Source organism: Rhinopithecus bieti, unplaced genomic scaffold (genome assembly GCF_001698545.2).
Source record: "Rhinopithecus bieti isolate Rb0 unplaced genomic scaffold, ASM169854v2 scaffold_3874, whole genome shotgun sequence".
Classification (NCBI taxonomy): domain Eukaryota; kingdom Metazoa; phylum Chordata; class Mammalia; order Primates; family Cercopithecidae; genus Rhinopithecus; species Rhinopithecus bieti.
In genome coordinates this window covers 1,424,700-1,438,733 of record NW_016804362.1, presented here as the reverse complement: position 1 = coordinate 1,438,733, position 14,034 = coordinate 1,424,700, and the positions used below count along the sequence as shown (strand labels likewise).

At 39.4% G+C, this 14,034-nt stretch overlaps 1 protein-coding gene across 2 annotated transcripts in view; it reads right to left on the bottom strand.

Moving 5' to 3' along the window:
- Window positions 1–1,313: 1,313 nt before the first annotated feature.
- The window catches only part of TMEM19 (transmembrane protein 19), a 21,114-nt gene continuing 8,393 nt past the window's right edge, over window positions 1,314–14,034 (bottom strand). Inside the window, exons 3-7 of one of the 2 annotated variants that reach the window (XM_017867511.1) lie at window positions 8,720–8,857; window positions 7,784–8,038; window positions 6,230–6,439; window positions 4,318–4,511; window positions 1,314–1,391 (exon numbers count right to left, since the gene is read on the bottom strand). In XM_017867511.1, coding sequence (XP_017723000.1) covers window positions 4,348–4,511; window positions 6,230–6,439; window positions 7,784–8,038; window positions 8,720–8,857 — 767 coding nt within the window. In that variant the 3' untranslated portion in view covers window positions 1,314–1,391; window positions 4,318–4,347. Of the gene's footprint in view, window positions 4,512–6,229; window positions 6,440–7,783; window positions 8,039–8,719; window positions 8,858–14,034 lie in introns of both variants that reach the window. The other variant, XM_017867512.1, reaches the window with a different exon arrangement.

Sequence of the window (14,034 nt, the reverse complement as noted above, 5' to 3'; positions counted from 1 at the left end):
GCCTGGGCGATAGGGTAAGACTCTGTCTTAAAAAATAAATAAATAAATAAAAATAAATCTTGTCTGGATTCACAATTAGATCTACAAAAACAAATTTTTTTGAAGAGGGTAGTTATGATAAATGGAGAGTTTAGTTTTATCAGGGAAAATAATGTCAAGCCTTGCCCTGCCACTCCTTCACTTCTTCAATAATTCCTGACTCATTACTTTCAAAACCATTAATACTGTTTGGCATGATTGAAAAATGCTGGAAACATTCCAGTTCTCAGAAATTCAGGCAGCCAAACTGGTTTTTCATTTTTTATTTTCCTCCAGGAATATGGTGCTGATTATCACCTTCCAGTCACTCTTAAAAGAAACAATGATTAGAGTCAAACAACTTAATTCAATGAATACATATTGAATGCTTAAGTATTTTAAAAATATCAAGAACCACTTGGAGTTATAAAAATAGATACTCCATAAGGAGATTAAATAATTAAGCCATATAATTGTGTTTTCATTTTTTTCTTTTCTTTTTTTTTTTTTCCAAGATGGAGTCTCGCTCTGTCACCCAGGCTGGAGTGCAATGGCACGATCTCGGCTCACTGCAACCTCTGCCTCCTGGGTTCAAGAGATTCTCATGCCTCAGCCTCCTGAGTAGCTGGGACTACAGGCATACACCTCCATGCCCAGCTAATTTTTATATTTTTAGTAGAGACAGGGTTTCACTACGTTGGCCAGGCTGGTCTTGAACTCCTGACCTCATGATCTGCCCGCCTCGGCCTCCCAAAGTGTTAGGATTACAGGCATGAGCCACCTCGCCTGGCTGTGTTTTCATTTTTAAAGCGCACCACAATTCACTTGAGATATGGTGGCTAGTACAGATCATTTTCATTGTGATAGCACTGGGAACATTAGATAAAACATCAGGACGGTCAGATGATTGGGCCCTAGTATACCCACTGTGCCTAACAGGCAGCAGCTGTTCATATCACAGGCATGCGGCAAAGTTTAAAACATCATTTCACATGCTTTCTCTCTATACTAGTCCTTTATCTAATTGGGGTGGGGTTGGTATTTCTGCAGGCAGCATCCTACGTGTACAGCAGCTAGAAACAGGAAAGATATATATGAGAAATAGGTAACTCAAGTAATGAGAAAAGCTAGTAATAGAATGTCCTGCTGAATCAATTCTTTGGTCTCCTGGTGGCTCCATTTAATGAGTTTTCAACACGCTACTCCTGGAAGTCTTCTTCAGGAGCTGTCCCAAGCCACATATATCCGCTCTCTTCTATCATAGAACAGTATGAAAAGAAATAGTATACTTTATACTGCTAGGTAGGTAGTTTTATTATACTGTTACATAGAGCTCTTTCCATGAAAAGTGTTTTTAACATGAACTGCCCATTCTGCAAAGAGGAAAAATATGTTGAATTAGTTAAATACCCAATTCAAAAGATGTTACATGTAAGACTTACAAAAAGAAAGGACAGAGATACAATTTCTCATCCTCAATTCTCATCTCCAAAAAGCTATGAAAACCAGTTTCTTTATAAAGTTTGGTGACAAAACCTGACCAAACTTGATCTGAGGCTCTTTATGATCTTTAGTTATACTTAGTGGGGATGTTCATAAATCACCACAAAAATAGTATATTTGATGATGAGCTGCTATCCCAGACTTTTTTCAGTAGTTTTGAGTGAAATATTTTATACAGATCCTATTAGTTTTTGAATATCTCAAAATTTTGATTGCAAAACACAACTAGACCTAAGTTTTCAAATATAGGATGGCAAAGCAGTATTTCCCCAAACTGTTAATGATACAGTGATTCTACTAAATCCAAAGATAGTTCCAATAAGTATTTTTGTCCCCTCGTATGTCATGAGGATGAATCTCCGGGAAAAGAAAAAGGGCATGTGAGAACAATGTGCAGGCTGTGTGAAAACTGACACATGATTTTATAAGTGATGTAGCTGTATGACACTGTGTAATTACCAGAAGTTATTAATCCATAAAGATAACATATTGTGTTGTTGCTAATAGTTATCTCCCGAAAACTGAAAAGTCCCATTCTTTCCAAGTGCTTAGATACAGTGCTTTAGGACATTCTTATTCAGTAGTTCTAGTGCTTAGAATATTCTTCATCTTTTTTTTTTTTTTTGAGATGGAGTCTTGCTCTGTTGCCCAGGCTGGAGTACAGTGGTGTAAACTTGGTTCACTGCAACCTCCACCTCCCAGGTTCCAGCAATTCTCCCGCCTCAGCCTCCTGAGTAGCTGGGACTACAGGCACGCACCACCATACCTGACTAATTTTTTGTATTTTTAGTAGAGACAGTATTTCACCGTGTTGGCCAGGCTGGTCTTGAACTCCTGACCTCAAGTGATCCACCTGCCTCGACCTTCTAAAATGCTGGGATTACAAGCATGAGCCACTGTGCCTGGCCCAGGATATTCTTATTCAGTGTTTCCCAACTTGGTTAAGCATTAGAATCTTCCAGAGAGCTTTGTAAAAATACCCATGCATGGGCCTCATTGTCCAATATTCTGACTGACTTGGTCTAGAAAGGGGCCCTGGCAACAGTGTTTTAAAACCTCCTTACATGATGATTCAATGTACAGTCAGAGCTTTAAAAAGTCTTAATATCCAGGCTGTACCTTAGATCAGATAAATCAGAATTTTGCAGTGTGAAACCCAGACAACAGTACTTTTTAAAAAACATGCCCTGGTGGCTGGGCACAGTGGCTCACATCTGTAATAGCTCTTTGGGAGGCTGAGGTGGGCAGATCACTTGAGGTCAGAAGTTCGAGACCAGCCTGGCCAACATGGCGTAACCCTGTCTCTACTAAAAATACAAAAATTAGCCAGGCGTGATGGTGAACGTCTGTGATCCCAGCTACTTGGGTGGCTGAGGCATGAGAATCGTGTGCACCCGAGAGGCAGAGGTTACAGTAAGCCGAGATCATGCCACTGTGCTGGAGTCCAGCCTGGGCCACAGTGTGAGACTCTGTCTCAAAAAACAAACAAACAAAAAAAGCAAACATGCCCTGGTGCTTCCAATATATACCCAAAGTTCTAACCCAATTGTTGCAACCCCCTGATCTGACTGGCTTAAAGATTAAGGGTGTGATTGCTTTTTTTTTTTCTGTCCTGAAGTAAGTCAGTTCTAGATCATCATCATAGTAGGGCCACCAATAAAGAACTGTAAGCATTATCCACTCTGCTGGTGGTACATTCATAAATCCTTCCCCATTTTCTTTAAAAAAGCAAAAGGGGCAGGAGGAAGAAGGTACAGAAATCACATGAAAAACATTTAAAAATACTTTTAGTACAATACTCTGTACCATGTCAAAACTCCTTTGGCACACAGTAAATCATAGTGAAGAACAAAATTGAAAAGCAGAATTTGCCTTAGTTGAGGCTACAGTGTAAGAGAGAATACAACTTAGAAGGTAATAATAGAAAACCATAGCATTTTCCAGCAATTGATATGATAGTAAATTTATAAAGAAACACAATAATTTCCCAGTGACTCTTAACTGTTCAGGATGCCAATGCTAAACCAGGCTGCCATACATAATTCAAAGAAAGCTAGAAAATACATTCCACATATTAAATTGAAGATAATTTCTGCTCAGAGAGCAACTGAAACATATAGTAAAGTATACATTTTTTAGATATAAGATAAAGTTCTTTTGCTTTTAGTTAAGATAACTTTTTTCATACATTCTAATGGTCATATGAAAAAGATATTTACTTTTTTTCATCACTAACCCTGAGGAAGGAAGAATAAATGTGGAGTAGGCCACAAAACTCACTAGGAACCAATCTCCATACTTTTCCCAATTGTGAATAGCAATGAACGGGAGAAGTTCGGGATACTATACTTATTTAGGCTTCCACACACATCAGCTCGAACTATTTAAAATAGACATAACATTTGGGCAACTAGCACAGTGGCATTTCTCTGCTTCAACTGAGAACTATTTTAAATATCATCACTTTTATTTCCCACACTAGTTTAAACAAAACAAAACAAAATAAGACAAAACTTGACACTGATTATGTAAGAACTTTCAGTTCAATATATAGCAGTATGTAGGGACAATATAGCTTCATTGCTCAAGACTTCCATTCAGCAGAAAAAAGTATGCGTAAGTTCTTGGAATTCTTCTCTTTCACTAGAAAGATGCTAGCTGTTACAGGGGAGTTGATGAGAGCAAAATGTGAAATCCCATCACAATGGAATATAGGAGGAGCTGGCATTTCTGCTTTGCCATTACAATTATTATTCTTAGGATGGAAGTTGGAATTGCAAATTTAGCTGGACTCACCAGTTTCAACCTGTGGAAATGAAATAAAGTTCATCCCCTGGGCCAAAAACCCCAAGCAGCAGTTGGGAGCAAGAGGGCAATAAGAACAGAAGAAAACAGATTCACCGCATTGTTATCAAGAATGGGTTTCCCTGCTATGTGCTTTGCCTCATTTGTTGGGCTGTTGACCACCATGCCAGTGCTTTCATCCAACCCTGGAATGGAAAAAGAAGCAAGTGAGGTAGAAAATCCAAATGACTTGATTTTGTTTTTTATTTTCTTTTTCTTTTTTTTAAATTATACTTTAAGTTCTAGAGTACATGTACTTAATTTTTAAAAAAGAACAAAATAGGCTTTTTCCTCCAAAGGAGACAATCTTTGAAAGGTTCTAAGTGACTTGCTATATGACTTTAATGGATCATTTATATGATGAGAGATATGGGACCCTTGATTACAAATGGCCCATTTGAATGCTCAGTAATTTTCTGTCAATACCTCTGGAATTGCTTCAGAAGTGGAAGAGAGAACATGAAAAGCAGAGAGGGCATGAAAATGGCTGGTTGGGCCTGCCTTCCCAGTGGTTCCCCTCCAAGACTGATCTATGAGGTCCCTGGGAGTAGGGATCATGTCTGTGGCCGCAGTACTGTAAACGCACGGTTGAGCATGGGGCTGGCACAAAGAAGGCACAAGAAGATTTACAAAATCTCCCCTACTGCACGCATTTCTTTTCAACCCACTCAATGCAATCAGAAACTTTCCCAGTTAGAATCTAATTTAGAATAAAACTCACACTCTTTAAAAAACATATTTACTGTTTGTGCATGTAGAGTTATTGACCCTTTAGTGAGAATTAAGATCAGATTGCTTCGTCCTTAAAATCTAAATGAGACTAACAAAATGGAGAACAAATATTCTGACTGATGGGGAGAGGGGAGGAAGGGCACATAAATTTTCTGAGGCATGAAGAGCGCTGGGAGGACTGTACTGAGAGAACCCTTCTCTAGCCTTCCAACCTCTTCCTGATGTCAAAAGAGAAACATGGTTGATGAGAGTGAGGAGCAAATACACACCTAACAGAATATGTGAGTACACTGATAGGATGGGAGAGCCTTAGAAGCAAAGCACAGAAAATTTTGAGAAAAGCATACTCTACCACTCTACCAGATATCTTTTTTTTTTTTTTTTTGAGATGGAATCTTGCTCTGTTGCCCAGGCTAGAGTGCAGTGTCATGATCTCGGCTCACTGCAATCTCCGCCTCCCAGGTTCATGCAATTCTCCTGCCTCAGCCTCCCAAGTAGCTGAGATAACAGGCAGGCGCCCCACGCCAGACAATTTTTTTATTTTAGTAGAGATGGAGTTTCACCATGTTGGCCAGGCTAGTCTCGAACTCCTGACCTCAAGTGATCCAACCCGCTTGGCCTCCCAAAGTGCTGGGATTTAGATGTGAGCCACTGCACCCAGCCATCTACCGTATATCTTGATTGAAGCAAAAAAAAACTCAGGGGCAAGAATAGCTAGCATGATACCACAGTAAAAAAGTAGGTGGTATGTATAGTCAGATTAGTACAATTATCCCTCAAATGGAATAGAAAAATGAATGGAAGGAATTGTGTTAAAATGATATGATCCAAAATGTCTTGCTTTTCTGGGATTAGGTAATGGCCCACACAAAAGCGTCTGTTCTCTGCACTATTGCGTCTTCCCCACACAGCTGAGAATCACTGCTGTGCAGGACTAATTCGACTAATTCTCTTTCAATTAATTTAATACAAAAGAATAAGAAAACCAAAATTGTGAGAGACTTTGCCCTATCATTTCTAGTCCCTCAACACCCTGTGTCTTTGGATTTGTTTTCATTGTTGACATTTTTTCTTTCTTTTCCCTATTTCTTTAACATACCAATAAGTTGCAAGAATGAAGGAATGTTCTTACCAGTATACTGCATTATAGCCCCTAAGTATGAGTCCACAATTGATCCTAGTAATCCAGCTAAACCACCAAATGCAATAATTGGCCACTGGGGGGCAGAAATGTCTAAATCATTCACAAAAATCAGCTGTGTGAGGAAGTATGCAATGCCCACAAAGGTACCACCAAGGAGACTGGAGACAAGGCCCACCACTGTAACTCCTCCATTGGTACCTGAAGAAGAAACATGTAGAAAATCATCTGGTTAATAATCAGCAAACACATAAAGGCAAGGACAGCAAGGTACCTATCTAATCAAGACTAATTTAAAGAAAGCATTCTCTTTAAAGCAATCTAAATACTGTAGCTATTTAGAAAATAGTATTTTCTCCTCAGCAACTCTCGACATTTTAAGCAATGAAGCAGAATGGTTCAATGAAGCCAGACTCCCTGGTTTCAATCTTGGTTCCGCTTCTCTCTCTCAATCTCTCTCTCTCTTTTCAGAGACAGGGTTTTGCTCTATCAACCAGGCTAGAGTACAATGGTGTGATCATAGCTTACTGTAGCCTCCAACTCCAGGCTCAAGTGATCCTCCCACCTCAGTCTCTCTATTAACTGGGACGACAGGTGTGAGCCACCTTGCCAGGCCCAATTCTGCTACTCTTAAGCTATGTGACTGTAGTTAATTTACCTAACTTCTTTGTCCTTTAGTTTCTTTATAAGACAGAAATAATAAAAGAACCAATTCATATGATTATTAGGAGTACTAAGTGGCAATCCGTGTAAAGCAGTTACAATAGTGCTCTGAAGTAGGTATCTAAAATGTGTTAGCTGTTATAACGATGATGAAGAAGAGGAGAAGAAAAAGGAGGAGAAGGCGATGATGGGGGGATAGGATGGGGTAGAAAGAAAAGAAGGGGACGAAAAGAGAAGCATCAGAAGACAAAAAGAAAAAGCAGTACAGGTTGAGTATTCTCTTTACCCGAACTGCTTCGGACCAGAAGTGTTTTGGATTTCAAATTTTTTCAGAGTTTGGAATATTTGCGTTATAGAGACTTACCAGTTGAACACCCAAATCTGAAAAACGTAAATCTGAAATGTTCCAATGAACATTTCCTGTGAGCATCATGTCAATGTTCAAAAAGTTTAAGATTTTGGAGCATTTTGGATTTTGGATTTTCAGATTTGCGATGTTCAACCTATGTAGCTGTTGATAATGTTGATAATGGAGAATTGAGATATGTGTTAAAGCACTGATACCATAACAGGCCCTCAATAAATATTCCATTGTTCCCTTTCTTTTCCTTCCCTACTGATATGTTTGCAAATCAATCTCTGTGTTCCTGTATTGCTTATCTAGGTCTTGCTAACATTTCCTGCAAATACTATTTATTATTACCAATTTAATAGCCTATAGAAATTTTCCAATTATTAAAGAGACTAAATAAAGTTTTTAAAAGGCTCTAAAATAAGAAATACATTAAATCAAGAGGTTTTTTTGGTTTTTTTTTAAAGACTCTCAAATCAAGACTCACCAACTGTGTCTGCCCATAGGTCAAAAAGAAGAAAAGGACTCACCAACTGGAACTTTCTCCCAGGTTGTTATCAGTCTTGGAGGACTTTTACTCAGAACTGTGCCAACTTCTGAAGCCCATGTGTCTCCAGCAGAGCAGGCCAGTGCAGCCAAGAGAGACAAACACATCCAGGAAGCGGAGTACTGTTTGGAAAAATCGACTGGGATTTCCCCAGGGCCATTTTCTATCATGTACAGCAGGGCCAGTTCTGTGGGTACAGCTCCATTACAGAACACCTGAATCCAATTCCTTTGCCCACCTGGAAACAAACAGATGAAAAGGACAAACAAATGCCTTCTCCTTAGAAGAAAAACCATGCAGTTATAGGTGTTTATGTTTTAAAGTTTAAGAAAAGAAAAACAACGAAAACATATTTCAAAACAGTAAAAGTGTTATGGTACATCTGCCCAGATTCTATACTGTTATTAACAAATCTGGAAAAATTATGATAGACTCTAGTGCTTCTAAAATTCTGCTGTTATTTCCCATTGTTGTGAAATAAATTATAAACTCAATTTGGCTACTAAAGGAATTCTCATATAAAATTGATGTGTTTTGACAGTCTAAACAACATTCTGATTGAAAGCTTATGTTGGCCGGGCGCAGTGGCTCACGCTTGTAATCCCAGCACTTTGGGAGGCCGAGGCAGGCGGATCACGAGGTCAGAAGATTGAGACCGTCCCGGCTAACACGGTGAAACCCCGTCTACTAAAAATACAAAAAATTAGCCAGGCATGGTTGCAGGCACCTGTAGTCTCAGCTACTCGGGAGGCTGAGCCAGGAGAATGGCGTGAACCTGGGAGGCAGAGCTTGCAAGGAGCCAAGATTGCGCCACTGCACTCCAGCCTGGGTGACAGAGCGAGACTCGGTCTAAAAAAAAAAGCTTATGTTAGGATGAAATGAAGTTTACTATTTTGAATAATATCAAACATAATCTTACCTTCCTTATATTCTGAATCTAGACGCTTCTTCATTTCTCCCTTCCATTTAGTGAGTTTTGAAGAAGACAAGAAAAACATCAGCAAAGAGGTAAAAAAGCTGAAATTTGCAATGGTTAGGATAAATCCAACCACGAGCCCTGAAAGAAACATATATAAACACAGAATTATATTCAATTCATACATCAATGCTGTGAAAAAAGGATGGATTTTTCCATTTTTATATTATAACCTGAAATGTACATTTCTAACAATTTGCATTTTGCCAATTAAGTTGTTACCAAGCAGTAAACTGAATGCGATTTTGAGTACACATTTTTTACCATATTTTAATCTCGTTTCAAGCAATGCCATATGAATGTAAGATATTATTTTAGATAATATTTTTAAAATACCTTTATTTTTAAAAAGTAGAAATAGAGATGGGGTCTCACTATATTGCCCAGGCTGATCTCAAACTCCTGGGCTCAAGCAATCTGCCCAGCAATGGCCTCCTAAAGTGCTGGATTGCAGGAGTGAGCCACTGCACCTGGCCTTCTTTTTCTGTAATAACCCTTTCCATTGCTTAGCTCAAAGTTCAGATATCACAACCAATGAGATAGTTATTCATCGACTCTTCCAGAGATGCTCAATTACTGGTATTTAACTTTGGTACCTTTTAATTGAGAGTACAAGAAATAGGGTAACTTGATATAAAGTATTAACAATAACAAAGTGCTTCAGCTCTGGAGTTGAAGAGTCTAGAGTTCAAACTTTGGCTCCTTCACTTACCTCTTCAAGATTAGGATAAGTTACCCAACCTCCTGAAGTCTCAATTTTGCACTGATGAAATGAGAATAATCAGAATTTACTTTACCAGCTTGCTGTAAAAGTCAGGGATAATTTTGCAATATGCTTATTATATTATCCAGGATGTAAGAGGTCCTTAATAAGTGTTACCTAATGTCATGGATACTAATAACAGCAACAGTTCCAGTGTCAAAAGCTCAACAATAATCATGATAAATATTATAATATTGTTATCCAATCTTTAAGTTTTTTCAATTGATTTTTAAAACATTAGAAAAGTTGTATGCAACTACTGAAGGGGAAAGTCAAAACATATGGAGGTATACAAATTGAAAGTCAAAGTGTCTCCCCTCCTCCTCTTCATGAATATTCACTGTTAACAATTTGTTCCGCCATCTCTAAACAAACCCAAAGTAGAAGAGCCCTAAACAAAATACACTGAGATGTTACAAATGGCATCTATATCCTTTTTACTTCAACCACCTTAAAATAGCACATGAGGTGATCAATGTTCATGTTGGCGATAGCTTCAGATTGAGGAAATGAACAAGACAAGCTTTGAGGGAAGGGTTTCTTTCTGTAGTCCTAAGAGAGCTTGGAACTTTTAGCAACTCCCACCTATGTCTACATTTTAGATTAGTAACTGCTATCTCCTGTTCATATCTTTTCCACCTCTCCATCCTGCAGATCTCTAAATATAAGGGGTTCACAGATATGACAATAGGGTACTCCCAAACAGTTTGAAGACTTGAGGACTATGGTTGCCTTCTGAGCCTTAAACAGGTAAATTCTGTACCTAACAGATAGCATCAGGGGAGTAAAATGACATTGTCTACAAATTTCTGACAATGGGAGTCAAGTTATACTCCAAATTCCAACCAGGGTGACCTGGGTAATCTCCAGGAGGCGTAAAAGAGAGAGGCAGGACTGGAATTTCATAGCAATTTATTTATTTATTTATTTATTTATATTATTTATTTATTTATTTAATTTATTATTTATTTTTTTGAGACGGAGTCTCGCTCTATCGCCCAGGCTGGAGTGCAGTGGCCGGATCTCAGCCTCACTGCAAGCTCCGCCTCCCTGGGTTTACGGCCATTCTCCTGCCTCAGCCTCCCCGAGTAGCTGGGACTACAGGCGCCCGCCCTCCCTGGCTAGTTTTTTGTATTTTTAGTAGAGACGGGGTTTCACGGTGGTTGCCAGAGATGGTCCTTGATCTCCTGACTCCTCGTGATCCACCCGTTCTCGGCCTCCCAAAGTGCTGGGATTACAGGCTTGAGCCACCTGGCCCAGCCTCATAGCAATTTAATAAACTCAGGGCTAACCTATTGATTCATACATATTCTATGATAATTTAATTGGCTAGCCCAAAATGTAGAAAGTGAAGGTCAAAAGAACCAGAGGTTGGCAGACTTCTTGAACCACGTCCAAGGGAGGGGAACCTTTGATTTGTGGACTTGCGTAACTGTTTCTCAGACTTTGTACTCACCAAAGCAGCCTTCTAATTATAATCCGACTTCTCAAGTGGCCTGACTACAAGAATAGGGCATGCCTGAACAGTGATGTTTGTGTTCTTCTGCCTGGTAGTTCTTCCATCTGATTAATAAAGTGGCATTCTGGCTCATATAGCAATTCTTTATGACAATGAGCACCATTCAACCAGTTGTCTAGGCTCTAATCAACTCTGGGAACATGACAGAGTGAGGTTTCCACTTCAGAAAGACTGAAACCAGACCCAACGTATAGTGACCAAAAAGAGGTCAGGCACCCTTGTGAAATCACACAGAGCACCACAACTGGCCTCTCCTGACAACACCCCCTCTTGCTGTGCTCTTCCACAAACACTTTACCACAAATCCCCCTCACGTGACCCTCTCCTTATTCTGGCAATGCTTGCTCTCTCTCCAAAAGACCAGAGTCCTCCACTTCAGTGTGCAGCTTAGAGACTAAGTGTGACTGAACCCCTGCCCAATCCTCTCAATACTGAGGTATGTGTTTCTGTCATGAACGGTTCTAAATACCCAGATCCTGAGGAAGTTCTGTAACTCTTACTTCTCAATCCTAGACACACTAAAGTCATGATGTAGCAAAGTGAAATTCCTTATAACTGTGTGTATTAGTCCGTTGTCATGCTGCTAATAAAGATAAACCTGAAACTGGGTAATTTATAAAGAAAAGAGGTTCAACTGACTCACAGTTCCACATGGCTGGGGAGGCCTCACAATCATGGCTGAAGGCAAATGAGGAGCAAAGTCACATCTTACCTAGCGGCAGGCAAGGGGGCTTGTGTAGGGGAACTCCCCTTTACAAAACCATCAGCTCTCATGAGACTTATTCACTATCATGAGAACAGCACGGGAAAGACCTGCTCCCATGATTCAATTACCTCCCACCAGGTCCTTCCCTTGACATGTGGGAATTATGGGAGCTACAATTCAAGATGAGATTTGGGTGGGGACATGGTCAAACTTGTATCACTGTGGATAGCAGTAGTGGAAGGAAAACAGTAATAATAACTAACATCTATAAAATATTTGTATGCCAAGTACTGTGCTAAGCATTTTACATGGATAACACTTCAAGATAATTCATTGCTATAGATACCATTATTCCTTCACATTTTATAGACAGGACAAGTACAACACTGAGAGTTTAAGTGACTTGCAGTCATACTCTAGGATAGTATTCCCAACTACTATGATATATTTTAAATCAGCATTAGATTTTTTTTTATCCTTAAGGAAACAAAAAGTTCCAAACAGAAAAGCTGGGTGTGGTGGCGTGTGCCTGTAGTCCCAACTACCCAGGAGGCTGAGGCAGGCGGACTGCTTGAGCCCAGGAATTCAAGGCTGCACTAAGCTATGGCTGCATCACTGCACTACAGCCTGGGTGACAGAGCAAGACCCTGCCTCTAAAAAACATTTTCTTTTTGGGACAGGGCCTCGCTCTATCACTCAGGCTCGAGTGCAGCAGCATGATCTTGGCTCACTGCAGCCTCTGCCTTCTGGGTTCAAGCGATTCTCCTGGCTCAGCCTCCCAAGTAACTGGGATTACAGGCACCCGCCACTATGCCTGGCTAATTTTTGTATTTTTAGTAGAGCAAGGTTTCACTATGTTGCCCAGGTTGGTCTCAAACTCCTGGGTTCAAGTGATCTGCCTGCCCTGGCCTCCCTAAGTGCTGAGATTACAGGTGTGAGCCACCATACCTGGCCATAAATTTTTTTTTCACAAAAAGGTAGGAAAAAAAAAGATAAACATTTCATAGAATGAAATAGGAAAAAAGCAAAGGTTTTTAAAAATCAGACTACATCTATTCCTAATCATCTATTATGTCTCTAGCACTATTCAAAGAAACATGGGACACAGAAGCATAAGATACTCTTTGTCCTCAAGGAGTTCACAATCTAGTAGATTTCCTTTACGCTTAAACAGATCAAGTGGCATGTTATACCACCATGATAATTTTTAGAAACATGCATATTATATTTTTGCTACCTGACTTTAGAACTATCAGTTACTACTCAAAGTAAGTTAATGACATGCTTCCATCTACTACTACATCTGATCATTTCCATCTCTAAGGGCTGGCAGCAAATAAATGACTTCATTAGATTTGAATCCTATTCAATAAGAATACTTCATTAAGCACTAAGAAGCCTAGAACTAGAAACTTTCTTAGTGGGAATACTTCATTTAATTTTACTCTGAAAGCATTAGTTTCAATTTTCTGCAGTTCTCATTGTTTTCTACCCAGAACTGTCTCTTCATCTTTGAAACCTCTCTATATACTTGTCTATTAATGCAGATGATAATAATAATCAGCATATATGAGGTAGGAGAGAGGTCAGAGGGGGAGGAGTAACGTGAGCAGAGGTATGAAGAAAGAAATGTTTGTGGCAATGCCAATTTAATAGTCATTCACGTATAAAAATATGGTTGAAAGTACATAATCACTAACAATGAACATTTTTGCACCATTTACAAAGATGTGTTGCCTCACATAATATCTTGTTTGAGCTTCACCAATAAGCCCATAAGGTATTACTATTGGAGGTATTTTAGAAGAGAGAAGAAAGTGAGGCTCCTAGGAGTTATGCAGCTTTCCCAAGTTTGCACTGATAACAGGTGGCAGCGTTAGGTTTCAAATACATATCTTTTAATTCTAATCAACATAGGACAGGAGTAGACGCCCAAGGGCTAGAAGGCAGCCCTTCCAGCAGCAGGAAAGAAACAACAGTAGAGATCATAAATGCCAGAGAAGCAGGACAATATACAGCACGGAAACTCAAGGAAGACAGAATTTCAAGAAGGACTTGACCTTTCTTTCTATAAGAATAATAAATTCCAAGGCGAGGATATCTGAGAGCTTTTTTTTTTTTTTTGACACAGGGTCTCACTCTGTTGCCCAAGCTGAGTGCAGTGGCATGATCAGCCTCCTGTGTAGCTGGGACTACAGGTGTGCACCACCATGCCTGGCTAAGTTTTTGATTTTTTTTTTTTTTTTTTTGAGATGGAGTTTTATTCTTGT